The following is a 23,082-nucleotide window of genomic DNA, read 5'->3' on the forward strand; positions in this document are numbered from 1 at the left end:
AGACATAATAGTTTGAAAAATGCAAAATAAGATGTTTCAACTTAGGGTGCTGGTACACATTCCATAAGACGTCTTAATAAGCAAATTGCTCTAGATTTTAACATATCTCTTTCTGCACCAAATGTGACAGTGTACACATTACAGAAGACATCTTAATAAGCAAATTACTCTATACAGGTCAGCACATCTCTTTATGCATCAAGATTGACAGGATGCATGTTGGCATGTAGTCAGAAACGTCGTCATCTTTCAGTGGTTAAAGCGTGGGAAGAAGACTGTCATGGCCGATGACCTACACTTTGTGTTGGTACATGATGATGGCAGGGGATGATTATGTGAAAACTACAAGAAGTGACTCATCTTGTTTCCCAACAAGAGAGAAGTCATCTTGTGTGGGAGTGGCTTATGTGATATGAAATAGGGCTCTTGATCCATTTGCCATTGTTTCTCACCATACAGTGATACAGTAATGTACAGTTAAATTGGCTTCATCTGTTTGTTCACCTTCAGTAACCTGCATGCAACTGCAGTTTCAAAAAGCCTTTGCACAACTCTTGATATATGAAATGAAAATTAAAACACCTGCAGCCATCTCTTTTGCATTTAATCTGTTTACACAAACAGTTTTGGTGTTCTATTACACTATCTTCAGGCTCCATGGCCAATGTAAATTGGGAGGAATCCAATGTCAGGTGCAGTCATATTAAATAACTGGTGTCCATAGATCTCTGATTTACATAACGCTACCCCTTTGCTCATCAACAAATGACTTGCTGGGTGATGAATGAAGTGATAGTGTCATGTAAATAAATTAAATACAGAAACAATTGCTGCAGGTGTTTTAATTTTCATTTCATACTGAACAGCAGAAGTCCTCATAACCATGTGCAACACGGACGAACACACAAAAACTCCTGAATTATGTCAGAAAGTTTTGAGAACATTCAACAAATCTGAGAGAACCTGTGTGACAGCTGTATCACCTGAACTCATTGCAATTGGTCATATCTTGTCTGTCATTAAGCAAGATGCACCTGCCTTGCACCTGTCTCTACCAGTGTAAATGAGTTGTCAGCAACATTTGAACATGATGGATTAAGATATTACCCCAGTTCTTTTAGCTTCTTGTGGAATACATTCTGTGATGCATCACTGCTGTCATTGATTTGTCTTTCTTCAGAACCATATTTCAGTGGCAGCTGTTTATCTTCATGAAGGCATTCACATTCCTTATCACTTGTGACTTTGCGTTGAAATGTGGCACTTGAATTTCCTTAAGGAAAGGCAGTTCTGTGCTCACCAATCCTTCGGCGGTGTTAAAGTTCCTATTCAGCTTTTCCTCAATATTTGGAAGCTGAGATTATATGTTATGAAGAGTACTGAACAAGTTGTGTATTTGGTTCTTGTTAATGGATGTAGTTTGATCAGTAAAATGACTGTCTTTACTGTTCCACTGAATTGTAATTTCGTTATTTAGTGATTATCTGCTATCATGATGGGATAAAATTGTTTAGCACATGCCATCTCACTAACTTGCTCTGTTTGTTTTAGGAGTATGAAGTTCAAGAAAAGCATTTATCTCAATTGTCCCACACTGTTGAGCAGTTGGAAGAAGGCTATTGCATGGCACGGCATCAGTTAGGTCTGCTTTATGGTCAGTGCCTAGCAAATTCAAGGCAAGGTGCTCTAAAGAAATGTGCTGATGTTCCATCTCCAACAGATGTTAAAAAAATGTGGAATTCCGAAAGTGATATAAAAGTGCGGCATGACATTATGCAGTTGAATCATCAACAGGTACACTATGTTACATGTATTTAACTTGACAACTCTGGAGCTGTTTCAAATAAAAATCTGTGTTATAGCTTATGTGGCAAATCCTTTATTTACCTAGGGCGTATAATAATGCCATAGCTCAGTAAAATCCCCGTGAAGTGTAATGTGTATTTCAGCTTACTAGAAGTGTGTGAATACATCTTGAAAATAAGTATTTTTCCTGGAAGTAAGGTATGTTAAAAACTCATTTTTCACCAGTTGATGAAATTCTCTTTTCATGTGATATAAGTACTTTTGAATTACTAGCAGCATAAAAAGTTGGCACTCTGCAGCCCTTGTCAGTTATTAATGTTTACATGGTGAAGGTGATTATTGAGGAGATCTTCTTATGTAGCACTGGTGATTGATGTTCTGATATCTATTTAGTGTTTCAAAACTACACCTTATTCATCATGACAGAGAGAGAAAGATAACTTGTTTCTTCTTATCAGTATTCAAACATGGGTCTCTCCCCCCTGCAACAGTTCTTCTTACAAATCCACATTTTCAGCATCAAAATACTGCAAAAGATTCCTACCAGGTACCAATAAATTCATCTTTCAATTCCACTGTTATTTGGTATGGCAGGCATGTTATGACATTGCAGCACATTGAGGATGATGTGTTGCATACTAGTGCAGGAATGCCCAGCTCTTTTGCATCAACATCTACATACATACTCTGCAAACCTCTGTGAAGTGCATTGCAGAGGATACTTAGCATGGCAGAACATTTTTGTCATTTATATTTGTGCATTGAATTTCATTCTTACAGAATACTTTCACCCTTTCTGTTTGATAATTTCATACATCTTGCCCTGGATATAATTTTCATCCTGTGTGTGTCTTCATTCTTAAGGCCCCAGCATACTAGTGATGGATTGCTCTCTTCAACCCTGCCAGACATGAGCATTTTATCAAGCAGTGTCATCCAGTATTTTTAATGCCACTCTCATAAAGGTCTACTGTGGAAAATGAACTGTTATGTTTAGCAGCAGGGGCAGTTGATGTCTGTTTGTCCACTAATGCTTGCAAAAAAATTAAATTAGAAAAAAATGAGAATTGTAATTTATTAAACTTGTTTTGAAACAATTTTCTTGGGAACTGTTGGTTACGTTTCACAACATAAAATATTTTTCATTTACGCAAATTATGTTGTGTACATTTTTCTTGTTTGTGTTTCATTAATACTTCTTAACACATTGATGATGGGTCTTGGAGATCTCCATACTACAGCAGCCAGTGGTGACTGACGGGGCACAGAAATCTCTGTTTGCGTATTGCCAGTTGTATTCTCTGTTGGGTGAAGTTTGAACTATTAGCTGGCAAGGTGTGGAGTAAGAAGAGTATAGATGCTAGTGTCGGTATATTTGACCTCTTGTATGATCTTGATAACTATGAAATCTCCAAGTACACACACACACACGCACACACACACACACACACACACACACACACACAGACCTGCATGTAAGGAAGAGTAGGGTCTGTGGGACAATAATGACCAATAGGAGACTTTCACCTGAGTTTTCAGCTGCTGTAAACAATCTCAAGCGAGGGGAAAGCATGTACAGCTGGAAAGGAGATATGGTTTTACAAGGTTGGAAAGACAAGCAGATGGGGCAAATGGTTAGCAGTGTACATCCAGCTATGATGAAGAGTGTAGAAAGCAAGAGAGGTGTTATGAAGAAGCCTGATTGTATCCTTCAGAACAGTAACTACATGAAGGGTGAGGACAGAGCAGCCCAGTATTTGTTCTACGACTGTGTCCTGAGAAAGACTGTCAAATGGAGCAAGAAGGCAGTCCTCTGGCTGATCAGCTTGTGCTAATCATTGCCTTCATGGTGTATAGAACATAAACCCATTAAAAGAAGATGAAGAACAAGTCATTCCTGTTGTATCAATGCAGCAGCCAGAAGTGAATGCTCAGGGGGACAACAAAAGAGAAGACAGAGACCCCCGGAAAACTCCTACATCTTGAACATCTTAAACAGGACCATCTTCAAAGACTCAGAGGATATGAAGAAACACAAACCGGAGGCAGCTTTTGGATCAGGGGTCAAGAAATATCAGTCCAACTCCGGCAACATTTCAGTGCGCCTAACTTGAGGAAGGAAACCCACTGCTCATTATGCAAGGTACCTTTCACAAGGAAATGTGCTTCATGAAGTACCACACATTGAAGAACTACCAGAATCTCTTGTGTGTAGGATTTCTAAGTTTGAATGTAATATGATCAGTAGAATAGAACATTAATTGCACTCTAAAATCAACTGGTACACAAAGGGTGTGAATAAGACATCTAGCTGGTGGGTTATGATGATTATATGTACATGAAATTTACAACTACATCACAGTAATAGTTTACAAAAATTTTCTGCCTGCATTATTGTTTCATAATGCGAAGAAATGTTTTCTTTTCAAACACCAAAAGTATAAAATAAGATGATACAAATTTATTTATGGGTAGATGCAGAGAGACAATAGCAAAAAAAAAAAAAAACTATTATGTATAGACTACTGATGGTACTGAAAGGAGACCAGAGAACCTGCAAGACAGCTATTTTATGTGGGCTGCATGCAAGTCAGGCAGCACACAATAACTGGCCTCTGTGGTAAGTTCGAACAAAACTGTCTGGTCCTTAATGTGTTAAGTAGTCAATTTGTATTTTTTTTTAATTAGTCATTTAGTTTGTCTGCAAGTATTTACACAGTGCTTATGAACTATTGAAATGTCATCAAATGCAGTACAGCTGGTTCACATTACTCTTGTTGTAAATTGTGTGAGAGGGAGTTAGATTACACTAAATGACAAGAGACTGAAGTATAGCTGCAGAGCAAGTATGACCTAAACATTTATATTAAAATCTCAACTTAATACATAATTTTGCCACATTGTGCCGACTGAACACACAGTTTTGACTGTGTGATTAGCCAGCACAATGTGTGTGTGTCTGTACACTCCACCTTGTTAAAGGATTCATCCGAAAGCTAGCAAAGTATTCATTCTCTTAGTGTGCCTGTAAGACACACAACACCTCTACTATTCAGTGAGTGGTCCCCTTTACTCCTACATTTTCTTTGATTCCTACATTCTGCCAGAACTTTCCTTACCATATTTGAAATATCCATTTAAAATCTCCATTTACTCTTATCTCTTTCTGCTGAGAAGTTGAAATCTTTAATAATATTTCTAGTTGTTTCATAAAAAACCAAAAAATCATCACATGGTCCTGTATATATGAACTTTGCATTAATTTCTACTCTGACAGCACTAGATTCAAAATGCTAATTACTGCAAAATCTGAGGATACCACTGTTTTTACATGAACTCTGATGGAAAAAGAATCCCAACACCAAGAAATAATTAGTGCAGAGTAATGAAATTTTAGGAATAAATGTGCCTGGGTAACACATTTCAGTGATTAACATTGCAAGTTCAAATGTTAATGTATGTGGGAGAAAATCCATTACAAATGTGAAATGCTGGTACATTAACAACCTGTGTAACTGCCAGAAAGTTGAATGCAAGCATGCAAAGGTGCATGCATTGTGCTGTACAGGTGCTGGATGTCAGTTTGTAGGATGCAATTCTGTGCCTGTTGCACTTGGTCTGTCAATGCAGGGACAGTTAATTCTGATTGTGGATGACACTGGAATTGTCATCCAATGATGTCCCATATGTGCTAGACTGGAGACGGATCTGGCAACATGTCGACACTCTGCAGAGCATATTGAGTCATAAGAGCAGTTTGAGGGCAAACATTATCCTGTTGGAAAACACACCCTGAAATGCTGTTCATGAATGACAGCACAACAGTTCGAATCACGGTGCTTGGAATAACCACGAGAGTGCTCCTGCTGTCATATGAAACCACACTCCAGGCCATAACTCCAGTGGTAGGTCCAGTGTGTCTTGGCTGCAGACAGATTGGTTGCAGGTGCTCACCTGTCCTCCTCCTAACCAATACAAGACCATCACCTGCACTGAGGCAGACCTGTCTTTCATCAGAAAACACAACAGCCCTTCATTAAGCTCTTGCTTGACATCACTGAAGTCGCAAATGGTGGTGATTTAGGCTGAGAGTTGAATGCAAGCTACAGGGCATCTGGCTTGGAGCTATCCTGATTTGTATCAGTTCATTGTGCCAGTGTGGTGTCAGCTGCTGCTTGAATTGCTGCTGCAGATGCAGTACGATGCCCCACAGTCATATGCCGAACACAACGGTCTTCCCTCTTGGTAGTGCCACGTGGCTGTCTGGAGTGTGGTCGTCTTATGACCATAGCTTTTTATGGCACAGCACTGATAGCAGTCATGTACAGTGGGTACATTTCTGCTCAGTATTTCTGCAGTATCACAGAAGAAACATCCAGTTTCTCATAGCCCTGTTACACAACCTTGTTTAAACTCTTTGAGCTGTCGATAATGGCATCTTTGTCATCTAAAAGGCATTTTTTACTACCATCTATTCACTGTGTCCAGTTTCAAAGGTAACTAATGCTCATGACCATTAGAGTGCTTATTTAATACAAACCTGATTTTCATCCTTTTAGTGGTGCTACTAGTGCCACTCTTACGTGGCTGGCTTAAAATCTGAATAGACATCATCTTTCAGATGTGAAAACAGAGGCACCAACTTTTGTTCGTCTTGCACAACTCGCTCTTGGATGTTGGGATTTTTTTTTTTTTCTGTCAGCAGTAACACCAGCTTCCACTTTACTTTTCAGAGTGATTTGTGCTCCCTGAATGACTGTAAACTCTAATGCAAAGTTCTTACTCTATATGAGCATAGAAAAAGAAATAAAACTGCATAACATCACTGAATATCCAGAGAAACATATTACATCCAGGCAGCTATACCATCACATGTTACATATGATTCGTTAGATTGCACTCACAATCGTTCACTGCGAGCTGCAATTTGTCCACAGATGTGCAGTCCATCAGATTGCATTCCAAACATTCAGTGATCATTCACTGTGATCTGTGATTTGTCCACAGACATACGATCCACAAACATATTTCAGGACCTAGCGAGAGATTTCTGCAATCCGCCGCACCTGTTAGGCACTTACAGTGAGTTCTGAAATTTTAAATAATTTCTTTTCAGTTTTTCCTAGTTTGCTTCAATTCTACTTGTGACATCATCTATGTCATTCTACTTCTGTCTTAATTCAGACTTTATCCGCTTTGCTATACCTTCTAATAAATGGATTTTTATACCTGCAAGCTTATTGGTGAACACCAGTCATTTGTTGTTGATGATACCCAAAGATAGAGTATACCTACGAATCCATCTGGTAGCTACACTATTAATATTTGTTTGTCACATTATGTGAATAACTACCTATATTTGAAATGGTCTGTATATATATCTCCAGGTCTTGATGTGCAATTTTTTTTCCTAACAGGAAGCCATGCATCAACGTCTTTTGTTGCTCCAGCAGACTCCAGTTGATGCTAGTCCCCTTTCTTCATTGGAGATGGCGTCAGAAATTATTAAACAGCTTGCTGAGAAATTAAAGATTGTAATTGGAGTAAGTAACTTACATTGAACATGATTTTTCATTTCTTGATTGTATTCCCAGGTAAATATTTTAGCTGTTTTAGTGCAGATATGAGAATGATATTTGTAAGAACTTTTATACTGTCATTGGCTAAATGTTATTCAACACACAATTAGTGACATCCTGCCACATCATGTTGAATCAGAAAATGCTTCTAACATTCTTATTTCCAATATGATTGCTTTTACTGTTGCTCTTATTGGAATATCTTATTTGGCAAGGGACATGCTATTGTTGGAAAATATTTGGCAAGGAACATAGATCAGTGGACGTAATTAGTGGAAGATGTTTTTATGCTTTTTTTGGTGCACGACAGTGATGATATGTCAGTGGAATAATAATGTTTTCTCAATTGTTCGTGGGCAGTGAGGCCGTAAGAAATCCAAGACAGCAAAGCATTGTTAAACTAGTTATAGTACTGATTAGTGTCCTTAATCACTGGTTGAGCAGATCAGTACCTCTTTTTTGTCTAAAGGGACAAAAATTTATTTTAATTTCAGACTCACAGGAGTATAGAAGCACCATTACTTCAGAAGTCTTATAATTACCACTGTTTTATGTTCAAGTCACTGTACATCACCTTTTAACTAAATTCATTTTATATGCTGTCAATAATATAACAATTTGAAAACACTAAACTCACTTATACTAAAACACCAAAGTGCATGGAGGTAACTCTTGATAGAACTCTGTCTTTCAGAGAGCATCTAACAAAAACAGCCAACAAATTGAAGACAGGAAACATCATCATTCAAAAGCTATGTGGTACAACCTAGGGAGCATAAGCACCCACCCTACATTCTTCTGCCAAATATTGTGCACTGGTTTGGCTAAACAGCATATATGCACAAAAGATAGATGTCTAACTAAACAGCGTCATGAGAATAATTACTAGCATTATTAAATCAACACCTACTGTATGGTTGCCAGTACTAAGCCACATTGCATTCCCTCAACTTTGCTGCATAAATGCTGTTACAAATGAGTACAAACCCAGTTCGTCAAGATGTTGATGATGCAAACCTTAACCAACTATGCTCTGCATGACCACCAACAAAACCAGTAAGGATCACTGTAGAAGATGAGTTCAACATTCCTAATGCATGGTCTCAAGAATGGGCTAGACAACAAATTTTAGTGACTGTAGGAGGATACATACATGGTCTCCCATAAGTCCATCCCCTCGTCCAAGTCGTGGGAGATGGGCAACGGCACAAAGTAGGGGACTGCCTATAGGGGCGATGTACAGCGGGGACTTTGTGTGCCCCAGGACCGCTACGGTAGCTGGGAAGGCCCTATGGGAACCCTGAAACGTGACGGCTAACGGGGCTCTGGTGAAGCTGCGATAGGCCTAGCAAGCCAGTAGTGGATAAATCAACTGCTTTCAAAAAGGGAACATGCCTCGGATCACGGAATGGATTTAAAGGAAACCTACCAAGCAATGGAAAAGGATTACGAGATGGTTTACGACTGGGCATCTTAAACGTAAGGACTCTAACTGGGAAGTTAGAAGAAATTGTAGAAATGATGGAAAGGAGGAAATTGGACATCTTGGGACTTGCTGAGACTAGGTGGAGAGGAGTTGGTGAAAAACCACTAAGTAAAGGATGTAAACTGTACTGGATAGGGAATGAGAGGGGAAGAAATGGAGTGGCAATAGTGGTCAGAGAGGGTCTGCAGGAGGAGGTGGAAGGTATCAATGATCGAATGATAAAAGCCAGAGTACAAGTGAAAGGAAAAAGCATTGAAATCATCCAAGCATATGCCCCACAGGTGGGGTGTACAAAAAAGGAGAAGGAGGAATTTGAAGATGACATGCAAAAGCAGCTAAATGGAGGTAATCAGATTATAATAGGGGACCTCAATGCACATGTTGGCACAGACAGGAAAGGATTCGAGGAGATAATGGGAACAGAGGGCTGGGGGAACCGAAGTAGAGAAGGAAAATTGTTGCTGGAATTCTGCAAGAGGAATGGGCTGGCGATCGCAAATTCCTGGTACAAGAAGAGAGGTAGCCACAAAATAACTTGGTACAGTGGAGACTGGTCCCAGACTTCAGTAGTAGACTATGTACTAGTGGATAGGCAGATGATGAGCAGCCTCACAGATGTTAAGGTCATTCCATCTGAGGCCTTAGACAGTGACCATCGGCTGATGGTAGCCACCCTGAGAGAGAAAAAAGATAGGAGGGCAACAGACATACAGGAGAAAAGGTTGAAGACATGGATGCTGAAAGAGGATGAATGGAGGACCCAGTACCAGACACTGATCAGGAAGAAGCTGCCAAAGGAAGATCAGAGAACAGTGGAAGAAGAATGGGGAGATTTTAAGAGGGCTCTAGTTGAGGCAGCTGAGACTGTGTGCGGAAGAACTAGCACAAAGAGGAGAAGTAAGGAAACCCCATGGTGGAACAACATATGTAAAGAGGCAGTACTTCGAAAGAACAAAGCCTTCAGAGAATGGTTCCACACCCGAACAGAGGAAGCTAGGGTAAAATTTAAGGAAAGCAAGAAAGCGGCACAGACCGTAGTAAGGGCGGAGAAGAAGAAGTGGATGGAAAAATGGACAAGAATGTTAGAAGAGGACAGTGAAGGGAACAAAAAAGTACTTTACACCATGGTAAGAAATAAGAGGAACGACAGAAGCGAGTGCCTGAGGATCATGGATAATAATGGAAGAGTTGTGGAGGAAATGCATGAGCTCAAAAAGATTTGGAAGGAGTACTTTGAAGATCTGTTGAATGCCGCCAAGCGGGTAACTAACAGCGATGGAGAGCCTAAGGCAGCAGACGATTATAATAGTGGGGAAATTGATGATCTAACTTGGAATGAAGTGGAAGAAGCCATAAAGAGGATGAAAGGGGGCAAGGCACCAGGTTGGGACGAAGTAACAGTGGATATGATACGAGCAGCAGGAGAAGTAGGAACCCAGTGGCTATACAGAGTGCTGAGGGTGGTGTGGAAGGAGAACAGAATTCCTGAGGATTGGAAGAAAGGAATTATAGTCCCGATCTTCAAGAAAGGGGATAATAGGAGATGTGAGAACTACAGAGGAATCACCCTGCTATGCCACTGTGGAAAAATCTATGAAAAGATCCTGGAGAAGAGAATAAGAAGCAGTATTGAAAGTAGACTGCAAGAGGAGGAGTATGGTTTCAGACCGGGAAGATCAACAACGGACCTCATATTTGCGGTAAGGCAACTGCAGGAAAGGCACTATGAGTACGGGAAGGCCTTTTTAGATATTGAGAAGGCGTATGACAGTATCTGTAGGGACAAGCTCTGGGATGTGCTGAACGCAAAAGGGATAGATGAAGAGATAACATGAGAAGTCAGAAAAATGTATGAGGGAAGTGAGAGTTGTGTGAAAGTGGGGAGGGAACGTACTGCATGGTTCAAGCTGGAAAATGGGCTGCAACAGGGAAGTGCACTTTCACCTTTATTGTTTATTATTGTTATGGATGAAATCCTACAGCAAGTATCAGATGCAATTGGAGATCATAAAATGAAAGCAGTGCTTTTTGCCGATGACCTGATGATATGGGGAAATTGCGAGAAGGAGGTGCAAGAGTAGTTAGATGTATGGGAGGCAACGGCAGCACAATATGGAATGCATTTCTCTGCAAAGAAAAGTGAAATAATAGTCACAACAAGGAAGAAGAATAGGCCAAATGTGGATATAGCTTGTGGAGGGGAAAAACTACAAGTGGTAGAGAACTTCAAGTACCTGGGAAGCATGATTGAAAGTAAGGGGGGAAACGCAATGGAAACAAATGAAAGGTGCAGAAAAGCAGGGCAGTTCTTCAAATGCATTAGGGGGCTTATTTGGAGCAAGGAGGTGCCACAGAAATCCAAGGGAATTATGTACCGAACCTACTTTGTCCCCATATTGGCATACGGAAGTGAGACATGGGTAATGCACAAAAGCGACAAAAGTAGAATACAAGCTAGTGAAATGAAGTTCCAGAGGAGCAGGTTGAGTGTAACAAGACGAGACAGATTGTGAAATGTGTATGTGAGGGAAAGACTAAAGGAGGAACCAGTACAGGACAGGATAGAGAAATCAAGACTGCAGTGGTATGGACACATGAAGAGAATGGAGGAGGGAAGAATTCCAAAGAGGATGTTTGATCTGCAACTGGAGGGGAAGAGGCCCAGGGGAAGACCGAGAGATAGATGGGTGAAGGGAGTGAAGGGATGTGTGACGAGAAGAGGAGAGAACTGGACGAAGGTGGAAGAGGGGGAATGGTGGAAAGACAGAACACGATGGAGAGGCTTGTGTTCCCGACAGACCCAGCCAGTGGCTGGAAACTGTCCAAGATGATGATGATGAGGAGGATACATGATGACTCGGACAAAATTTGTGGTTGGTGTGATGAATGGCAGCTAGCTCAAAATGTAGAAATATTTAAGTTAATGCGGATGAGTAGGAAAAACAAACCTGTAACGCTTGGATACAGCATTAATAGTGTCCTCCTTGACACAGTAATGTAGTTTAAATATCTGGCCATAATGAGCTCGGAGATTTTAAATGGAACAAGCATGTGAGGATTGTGGTAGGGAAGACGAATGATTGGGGAGTGTTGGGGATCTGCACCAGGTCAGATTAAAGGAAAACATTGAAGCAATTCTGGGGCAGGCTGCTAGATTTGTTGCCAGTAGGTTCAAACCATGTGCAAATGGCACAGAAATGCTTTGGGAACTCAAAATGGGAACATTTTTTTCAAGGATGACTATTGGGAAAATTTAGAAAACTGACATTTGAAGCTGATTACAGAACAATTCTACTGTCGTCAACACATATTTTGCGTAAGGACCACAAAGATAATATAAGTGAAATTACAGCCCATACAGAGACATTTAGCAGTCGTATTTCCCTTGTTCTGTTTGTGAGTGTAACAGGAAAGTGGTACATGGTAACCTCTGCCAAGCACCGTATGGTGACTTGCAGAATATCTACGTAGATCTAGATGTAGATGAAAATATTAATATGAAGTGTATCACCCAAAAACCACTTGGATATGATGTGCCACACAAAACATGGTCAATGATAAACTGAATTAGAACCAAAAGCAATAGACGTGCTAATTTTTTACACAAATGGGGTAAGCAACCAGGCCCACTTTGTGATTGCTGAGAATGGAAAATCATCAGACATGTCAGAGAAGAACGCCCCACAATATCATATGATGGTCGACCAGAAGACTTCCTGCTGGTGCTCCAAAGTCGATAGATTACATAAATGGTCTAGATGTTTGTTCACAAGATTTTATGTCACAAATATTAAGCTCTACATTCTGTGTATTTTTTCATTGTATCAAAAAGCCATATGATAAATAAATAAACCTGGTAAGAAGCACTCTTGATCTTGGTTTATGGCAAATCCTCAATTTTGGCTGACGGTGGGGCCAGTGTGTTGTCTGGATTACTTTTCAATCTGTTTGGAGGAGGTAGGAGGGATTTCAGTAAATGACAGAATTCCTATGGTAGCCTTGCATGATTAATCTGGGAACAGTACACAATTTGCATTTTGTTCTAAATTTTTGTTGTATATCTCTCTTATTTCCTGTAAAAAACAACTGTAAAATCTGATCTCTTCTGAGTTTTAGTGTACATGCACACATCTGTTGATAACATTGACTGTTAAATCTTTTCAGTTTTTTGAAATATTTTTTTAGATATATTTATGATAAACTGTATTTATAAAGGAACTATAGATCAACACGCAGGCGCACAAAAAAAATCAGGAATACCAGTAATAATAATAATAATAATAATAATAATAATAATAATAACAAGCACAAATAGAACATGAACTGACACACATGTTAGATATAGAAGAAAAATTTCAGCTGACATATATAGAATACAAAGACACAAATACAGACATTAGACCATTCTTGCGTAGACCACCAAATAACCCACAAGTCGAAACAACAATAACAACTATCAACACAATCATACACAACAAAATAAATGAAAATACAACTATGGAAGAGTTACAACTACTGATGTATGTAGGAGCACTCACTACACTAAATATACACACTAGGCAGAGATCAGAACCAACCAAGACACAGAAGAAACCCACAAAACCAGCATGGCAACACAGGCTACAGATCAGAATAGAAAAACTGAGAAAAGACATTGGACAGCTAACACAATTGATAAGAAATGAAATATCAGACAAAAAACGAAAAAGGTTAGGTAAAATCTCACAACAAGAAGCGATAGAGCAGTTAGATGAAAAGAAGCAGAAATTACAAGCATTGGCCAAATGACTTAGAAGATACAAAAAAAGTGAAAATAGAAGGAAACAAAACAAAACATTCAACACAAACCAAAAGAAATTTTACCAGACAATAGATAACACACACATTAAAATAGACTATCCACCAAACATAACAGACATGGAACACTTCTAGAGCAACATATGGTCAAACCCGGTACAGCATAACAGGCATGCACGGTGGATACAAGCAGAAACAGACACATAGAAGATGATACCACAAATCCCTGAAGTGATAATTTTGCAACATGAAGTCACCCAAGCAATTACTTCTACTCACAATTAGAAAACCCCTGGAAAAGATAAAGTAGCAAATTTCTGGCTAAAGAAGTTCACCTCAACACATTCACATCTAACTAAATTATTTAACATAATAGAGGGAAACATTCCACGCGGGAAAAATATATTTAAAAACAAAGATGATGTGACTTACCGTACGAAAGCGCTGGCAGGTCGATAGAAACACAAACAAACACATACATACACACAAAATTCTAGCTTTCGCAACCAATGGTTGCTTCGTCAGGAAAGAGGGAAGGAGAGGGAAAGACGAAAGGATGTGGGTTTTAAGGGAGAGGGTAAGGAGTCATCCCAATCCCGGGAGCAGAAAGACTTACCTTAGGGGGAAAAAAGGAAAAAAGAACAGGTATACACTCGCACACACACACACACACATCCATCAGCACATACACAGACACAAGCAGACATTTGTAAAGGCAAAGAGTTTGGGCAGAGATGTCAGTCGAGGCGGAAGTACAGAGGCAAAGATGTTGTTAAAGGACAGATGAGGTATGAGCGGCGGCAACTTGAAATTAGCGGAGGTTGAGGCCTGGCGGATAACGAGAAGAGAGGATATACTGAAGGGCAAGTTCCCATCTCTGGAGTTCTGACAGGTTGGTGTTAGTGGGAAGTATCCAGATAACCCGGACGGTGTAACACAGTGCCAAGATGTGCTGGCCGTGCACCAAGGCATGTTTAGCCACAGGGTGATCCTCATTACCAACAAACACTGTCTGCCTGTGTCCATTCATGTGAATGGACAGTTTGTTGCTGGTCATTCCCACATAGAAAGCTTCACAGTGTAGGCAGGTCAGTTGGTAAATCACGTGGGTGCTTTCACACGTGGCTCTGCCTTTGATCGTGTACACCTTCCGGGTTACAGGACTGGAGTAGGTGGTGGTGGGAGGGTGCATTGGACGGGTTTTACACCGGGGGCGGTTACAAGGGTAGGAGCCAGAGGGTAAGGAAGGTGGTTTGGGGGTTTCAGAGGGATGAACTAAGAGGTTACGAAGGTTAGGTGGATGGCGGAAAGACACTCTAGGTGGAGTGGGGAGGATTTCATGAAGGATGGATCTCATTTCAGGGTTGGATTTGAGGAAGCCGTATCCCTGCTGGAGAGCCACATTCAGAGTCTGATCCAGTCCCGGAAAGTATCCTGTCACAAGTGGGGCACTTTTGTGGTTCTTCTGTGGGAGGTTCTGGGTTTTAGGGTACGAGGAAGTGGCTCTGGTTATTTGCTTCTGTACCAGGTCGGGAGGGAAGTTGCGGGATGTGAAATCTGTTTTCAGGTTGTTGGTGTAATGGTTTAGGGATTCCGGACTGGAGCAGATTCGTTTGCCTCGAAGACCTAGGCTGTAGGGAAGGGACCGTTTGATGTGGAATGGGTGGCAGCTGTCATAATGGAGGTACTGTTGCTTGTTGGTGGGTTTGATGTGGATGGACATGTGAAGCTGGCCATTGGACAGATGGAGTTCAACGTCAAGGAAAGTGGCATGGGATTTGGAGTAGGACCAGGTGAATCTGATGGAACCAAAGGAGTTGAGGTTGGAGAGTAAATTCTGGAGTTCTTCTTCACTGTGAGTCCAGATCATGAAGATGTCATTAATAAATCTGTACCAAACTTTGGGTTGGCAGGCCTGGGTAACCAAGAAGGCTTCCTCTAAGCGACCCATGAATAGGTTGGCGTACAAGGGGGCCATCCTGGTACCCACGGCTGTTCCCTTTAATTGTTGGTATGTCTGACCTTCAAAAGTGAAGAAGTTGTGGGTCAGGATGAAGCTGGGTAAGGTAATGAGGAAAGAGGTTTTTGGTAGGGTGGCAGGTGATCAGCGTGAAAGGAAGTGCTCCATCGCAGCGAGGCCCTGGACGTGCGGAATATTTGTGTATAAGGAAGTGGCATCAATGGTTACAAGTATGGTTTCCGGGGGGTAATAGATTGGGTAAGGATCCCGGCGTTTGAGAAAGTGGTTGGTGTCTTTGATGAAGGATGGGAGACTGCATGTAATGGGTTGAAGGTGTTGATCTACGTGGTTTTAACGTCTTAGTTCATCCCTATGAAATCCCCAAACCACCTTCCTTACCCTCTGGCTCCTACCCTTGTAACCGCCCCCGGTGTAAAACCTGTCCAATGCACCCTCCCACCACCACCTACTCCAGTCCTGTAACCCGGAAGGTGTACACGATCAAAGGCAGAGCCACGTGTGAAAGCACCCACGTGATTTACCAACTGACCTGCCTACACTGTGAAGCTTTCTATGTGGGAATGACCAGCAACAAACTGTCCATTCGCATGAATGGACACAGGCAGACAGTGTTTGTTGGTAATGGGGATCACCCTGTGGCTAAACATGCCTTGGTGCACGGCCAGCACATCTTGGCACAGTGTGACACCGTTCGGGTTATCTGGATACTTCCCACTAACACCAACCTGTCAGAACTCCAGAGATGGGAACTTGCCCTTCAGTATATCCTCTCTTCTCGTTATCCGCCAGGCCTCAACCTCCGCTAATTTCAAGTTGCCGCCGCTCATACCTCATCTGTCTTTTAGCAACATCTTTGCCTCTGTACTTCCGCCTCGACTGACATCTCTGCCCAAACTCTTTGCCTTTACAAATGTCTGCTTGTGTCTGTGTATGTGCGGATGGATATGTGTGTGTGTGCGCGCGAGTGTATACCTGTCCTTTTTTCCTTTTTTCCCCCTAAGGTAAGTCTTTCTGCTCCCGGGATTGGAATGACACCTTACCCTCTCCCTTAAAACCCACATCCTTTCGTCTTTCCCTCTCCTTCCCTCTTTCCTGACGAAGCAACCATTGGTTACGAAAGCTAGAATTTTGTGTGTATGTATGTGTGTGTTTGTGTTTCTATCGACCTGCCAGTGCTTTCGTACGGTAAGTCACATCATCTTTGTTTTTAAATATATTTTTCCCGCGTGGAATGTTTCCCTCTATTATATTCATATCATTAATTTGAACCCAAAATCACGTTTGTTATTGTCACTGTTGCATTTCGAAATCTTTTCTGTCGTCTTATTTTCTCTTTCTGTTTTTGCCAGTTGGTTCACTTTGTATTCACCTTCTCCTTTTTACCATAATCTACTATACAATTTTATCCCGCCTATATATACTCAATAATACGTAACCCACTTCCAAACCATAACCAAAAAAATTTTTTTTCCCCCGCTTTCAACACTACCGCTGCTATAAAATCCACTGTTTCTAGTTCACAAACTGTTCCTTTCACCTATTAAACAACCATCTCAGGTAGTTCTAATAACTTTCGCTTTATTTCCAATTTTTTTTTTTTTTTTTTTTTTTTTTTTTTTTTTTTTTTTTTTTTTTTTTTTCCACACATCATTCATCATTTTTAGCCGCTTCCCACAGGTTTTAACGTCATTATTTCTTCGTCAGACAATTGTTAGCCTCATTCTCATAATCTGCCACCACAAAACCACTCCTTTTAATACATTTACACGTAATTTTTTCGAAATTTTTCCCGAATTTCTCCACCCTTTAATGTGTTTTGGCGGCAACACAACCACCTAACCTCTATGCACATCGTTGTCTACCAACCCAAGTTCACCACAGGATCAACACAGCCCAGCTTTAACCAACACTTTTTCGCCTTTTTTCACACCAGATCTTGCTTTCTAGTTCACCTTTATCTCTCCCATATATATATATATATATATATATATATATATATATATATATATATATATATATATATATATATATATATATATATATATTTCAGCCTCATGGTTCACTTTCCACCTTCTAACACCATGTCACCCTCACAACACCCCCACAACGACCCCATTAAGTTTTATTTACATTCCCTCTGCAAACATGCCTTCGCCCTAGCCAGATTACGCTCCCATATTTTATTTTCTCAGGCTTGTCTGACATTTGGCATTACCCCCAAAGGCCTCACACTTAAAGTTCCCATCTCTGGCTGCAACCCTTCTTTCCATCAGTCCCTATACCCGTTCCAAACTGAACAATCCATTGCCCTCACCCACCTAATCCTTCACCTACACATCAACTCAGCCAATGAACACACCCGTCAACTCCTATCCTTATTAAAAGTCCTCAATCTTTCCTCTCTCTCATCCACACCCGCTGTTCAAAGCATCCTCCTACAGGCCAACCGCAAATTAGAACAGCATGCCACCCTCCACCTCAAGAAATTATCCAATCTCCTGGTTTCCCACCTCCGGTAAGGCAACTCACTCACCCTTCACAACCTTTCCAGCAAACCTCAACCTCCTCTCATTGCACACAAACCCAGTCTCTCCCATCTACTCAATCTCCCACTTCCCACTCCACTCCCTCCAAAACCTCAAAATTCCAATCAACGCAATCTGGAACCACAACACCCCAATTCAGTAGTTAACCTTTCCTCCAAACCTCTCTCACAATCCGAAACCTCTGTCCTATCCAAAGGCCTCACCTTCAGCCCCACTCCCAGATTCAACCAAACAGCCCTCGTCAAAGATTTACTGTCCTACACTCGGACTCTCTGCTGGAAATATCACTTTGCCACGAAGAAAAATGATCCTAATCCTACTCCTAATGATCCAACTCCCCAATACACTATCCAAATTGAACCCTGCCTGGAACAGTTCCGTCCTCCGTCACAGCGGGACCCACCCCCTCTTCCTCAAAATCACCCTCTCCAAACCTTCCAGAAATTTCTGACTTCTAGCCTTGCTTCTCAATCCTTCTTAGAAAACCTTAATCCTACTCCCAACATCACCACTGCTGAAGCCCAAGCTATCTGTGATCTGAAGGCTGACCGATCCATCGTCATTCTTCCGGCGGACAAGGGTTCCACGACCGTGGTACTTGATCGTCGGGAGTATGTGGCTGAGGGCTGCGTCAGCTTTCAGACTACACCACATACAAAGTTTGCCAAGGTAATCCCATTCCTGATGTCCAGGTGGAGCTTCAAGGAATCCTCAGAACCTTAGGCCCCCTACAAAACCTTTCACCTGACTCCATCAACCTTCTGACCCCACCGACACCCCGCACCACTACCTTCTACCTTCTTCCTAAAATTCACAAACCCAATCATCCCGGCCGCCCCATTGCAGCTGGTCACCAAGCCCCCACAGAACGTATCTCTGCCTACGTAGATCAACACCTTCAACCCATTACATGCAGTCTCCCATCCTTCATCAAAGACACCAACCACTTTCTCGAACGCCTGGAATCCTAACCCAATCTATTACCCCCGGAAACCATCCTTGTAACCATTGATGCCACTTCCTTATACACAAATATTCCGCACGTCCAGGGCCTCGCAGCGATGGAGCACTTCCTTTCACGCCGATCACCTGCCACCCTACCTAAAACCTCTTTCCTCATTACCTTAGCCAGCTTCATCCTGACCCACAACTTCTTCACTTTTGAAGGCCAGACATACCAACAATTAAAGGGAACAGCCATGGGTACCAGGATGGCCCCCTTGTACGCCAACCTATTCATGGGTCGCTTAGAGGAAGCCTTCTTGGTTACCCAGGCCTGCCAACCCAAAGTTTGGTACAGATTTATTAATGACATCTTCATGATCTGGACTCACAGTGAAGAAGAACTCCAGAATTTACTCTCCAACCTCAACTCCTTTGGTTCCATCAGATTCACCTGGTCCTACTCCAAATCCCATGCCACTTTCCTTGACGTTGGCCTCCATCTGTCCAATGGCCAGCTTCACATGTCCGTCCACATCAAACCCACCAACAAGCAACAGTACCTCCATTATGACAGCTGGCACCCATTCCACATCAAACAGTCCCTTCCCTACAGCCTAGGTCTTCGTGGCAAATGAATCTGCTCCAGTCCGGAATCCCTAAACCATTACACCAACAACCTGAAAACAGCTTTCACATCCCACAACTACCCTCCCGACCTGGTACAGAAGCAAATAACCAGAGCCACTTCCTTGTCCCCTAAAACCCAGAACCCCCCACAGAAGAACCACAAAAGTGCCCCACTTGTGACAGGATACTTTCCGGGACTGGATCAGATTCTGAATGTGGCTGTCCAGCAGGGATACGACTTCCTCAAATCCTGCCCTGAAATGAGATCCATCCTTCATGAAATCCTCCCCACTCCACCAAGAGTGTCTTTCCGCCGTCCACCTAACCTTCGTAACCTCTTAGTTCATCCCTATGAAATCCCCATACCCTCTGGCTCCTACCCTTGTAACCGCCCCCGGTGTAAAACCTGTCCAATGCACCCTCCCACCACCACCACCACCTACTCCAGTCCTGTAACCCGGAAGGTGTACACGATCAAAGGCAGAGCCACGTGTGAAAGCACCCACGTGATTTACCAACTGACCTGCCTACACTGTGAAGCTTTCTATGTGGGAATGACCAGCAACAAACTGTCCATTCACATGAATGGACACAGGCAGACAGTGTTTGTTGGTAATGAGGATCACCATGTGGCTAAACATGCCTTGGTGCACGGCCAGCACATCTTGGCACAGTGTTACACCGTCCGGGTTATCTGGATACTTCCCACTAACACCAGCCCGTCAGAACTCCGGAGATGGGAACTTGCCCTTCAGTATATCCTTTCTTCTCGTTATCTGCCAGGCCTCAACCTCCGCTAATTTCAAGTTGCTGCCGCTCATACCTCATCTGTCTTTCAACAACATCTTTGCCTCTGTACTTCCGCCTCGACTGACATCTCTGCCCAAACTCTTTGCCTTTACAAATGTCTGCTTGTGTCTGTGTATGTGCGGATGGATATGTGTGTGTGTGCGAGTGTATACCTGTTCTTTTTTCCCCCTAAGGTAAGTCTTTCCGCTCCCGGGATTGGAATGACTCCTTACCCTCTCCCTTAAAACCCACATCCTTTCGTCTTTCCCTCTCCTTCCCTCTTTCCTGATGAAGCAACCATTGGTTGCGAAAGCTAGAATTTTGTGTGTATGTATGTGTTTGTTTGTGTTGCTATCGACCTGCCAGCACTTTCGTATGGTAAGTCACATCATCTTTGTTTTTAAGTAAATTATTTAACAGTTACACTGCAGACCCATATACATTCCCTGATACACGTACACATGGATTACTTATCTGAAACCTAAAGATCAAGCAGACACAGCAAACCCAACTAAATATCGCCCCATAACATGCCTACCAACAATATACAAAATATTAACTTCAATCATTACACAGAAATTAATGACACATACAACACAGAACAAAATTATAAATGAAGAACAAAAAGGCTGCTGCAAAGGAGCACAAGGATGTAAAGAGCAACTGATAGATGCAGAGGTGACATATCAAACTAAAACTAAACAAAGGTCGCTACACTACTCATACATTGGTTACCGAAAAGCTTTTGATAGTGTACCCCACTCATGGTTACTACAAATATTGGAAATATACAAAGTAGATCCTAAATTGATACAGTTCCTAAACATAGTAATGAAAAATTGGAAAACCACACTTAATATCCAAACAAATTCAAATAATATCACATTACAGCCAATACAGATTAAGCGTGGAATATACCAAGGAGACTCATTAAGTCCTTTCTGGTTCTGCCTTGCTCTGAACCCACTATCCAACATGCTAAATAATACAAATTATGGATACAATATTACTGGAACATACCCACACAAAATCACACATTTGCTATACATGGATGATCTAAAACTACTGGCAGCAACAAATCAACAACTCAACCAATTACTAAAGATAACAGAAGTATTCAGCAATGATATGAATATGGCTTTTGGAACAGACAAATGTAAGAGAAATAGCATAGTCAAGGGAAAACACACTAAACAAGAAGATTACATATTGGATAACCACAGCGACTGCATAGAAGTGATGGAAAAAACAGATGCCTATAAATATCTAGAATACCGACAAAAAATAGAAATAGATAATACAAATATTAAAGAAGAACTATAAGAAAAATATAGACAAAGACTAACAAAAATACTGAAAACAGAATTGACAGCAAGAAACAAGACAAAAGCTATAAATACCGATATTGAGCTACTCATTTGGAGTAGTGAAATGGAGTAACACAGACCTAGAAGCACTCAATACACTTACACGATCACAATGCCACAAATATAGAATACATCACATTCATTCAGAAGCAGAAAGATTCACATTAAGCAGAAAGGAAGGAGGAAGGGGATTTATCGACATAAAAAACCTGCATTATGGACAGGTAGACAATTTAAGAAAATTCTTTCTAAAACAAGCAGAAACTAGCAAAATACACAAAGCAATCACTCATATAAATACATCGGCTACACCACTGCAATTTCATAACCACTTCTACAACCCTTTAGATCACATAACATCAACAGATACGAAGAAAGTGAATTAGAAAAAGAAAACACTACATGGCAAGCACCTGTATCATCTAACACAGCCACACATCGATCAAGACACATCCAACACATGGCTAAGAAAAGGCAATATATACAGTGAGACAGAAGGATTCATGATTGCAATACAGGATCAAACAATAAACACCAGATATTACAGCAAACATATTATTAAAGATCCCAATACCATAACAGATAAATGCAGACTTTGCAAACAACAAATGGAAACAGTAGATCACATCACAAGCGGATGTACAATACTAGCAAATACAGAATACCCCAGAAGACATGACAATGTAGCAAAAATAATACATCAACAGCTTGCCTTACAACATAAACTTATAAAACAACACGTTCCCACATACAAGTATGCACCACAAAATGTGCTGGAGAATGATGAATACAAATTATACTGGAACAAAACCATTATAACAGATAAAGCAACACCACATAACAAACCTGACATCATACTCTCCAATAAAAAGAAGAAATTAACACAACTAATCGAAATATCCATACTCAATACAACAAATATACAAAAGAAAACAGGAGAAAAAATTGAAAAATACATCCAACTGGCTGAGGAAGTCAAGGACATGTGGCATCAGGATAAAGTTGACATTATACCAATTATACTATCAACTACAGGAGTCATACCACACAATATCCTCCAGTACATCAACGCAATATGGCTACATCCAAACTTATATATACAACTACAGAAATCTGTAATTATTGATACATGTTCAATTACCCGAAAGTTCCTAAATGC

General features: G+C 41.2%; 1 protein-coding gene across 1 annotated transcript in view; it reads left to right on the plus strand.

Moving 5' to 3' along the window:
* LOC126484618 (centrosomal protein of 290 kDa-like) overlaps positions 1 to 23,082 on the plus strand; it is a 209,353-nt gene that overhangs the window by 103,916 nt on the left and 82,355 nt on the right. The window contains exons 16-17 of the mRNA XM_050108205.1: positions 1,552 to 1,794; positions 7,224 to 7,349. Of these exons, the coding sequence (XP_049964162.1) occupies positions 1,552 to 1,794; positions 7,224 to 7,349 (369 nt within the window). The remainder of the gene's footprint in view (positions 1 to 1,551; positions 1,795 to 7,223; positions 7,350 to 23,082) is intronic.

The sequence above is a fragment of the Schistocerca serialis genome, chromosome 1, assembly GCF_023864345.2.
Source record: "Schistocerca serialis cubense isolate TAMUIC-IGC-003099 chromosome 1, iqSchSeri2.2, whole genome shotgun sequence".
Classification (NCBI taxonomy): domain Eukaryota; kingdom Metazoa; phylum Arthropoda; class Insecta; order Orthoptera; family Acrididae; genus Schistocerca; species Schistocerca serialis.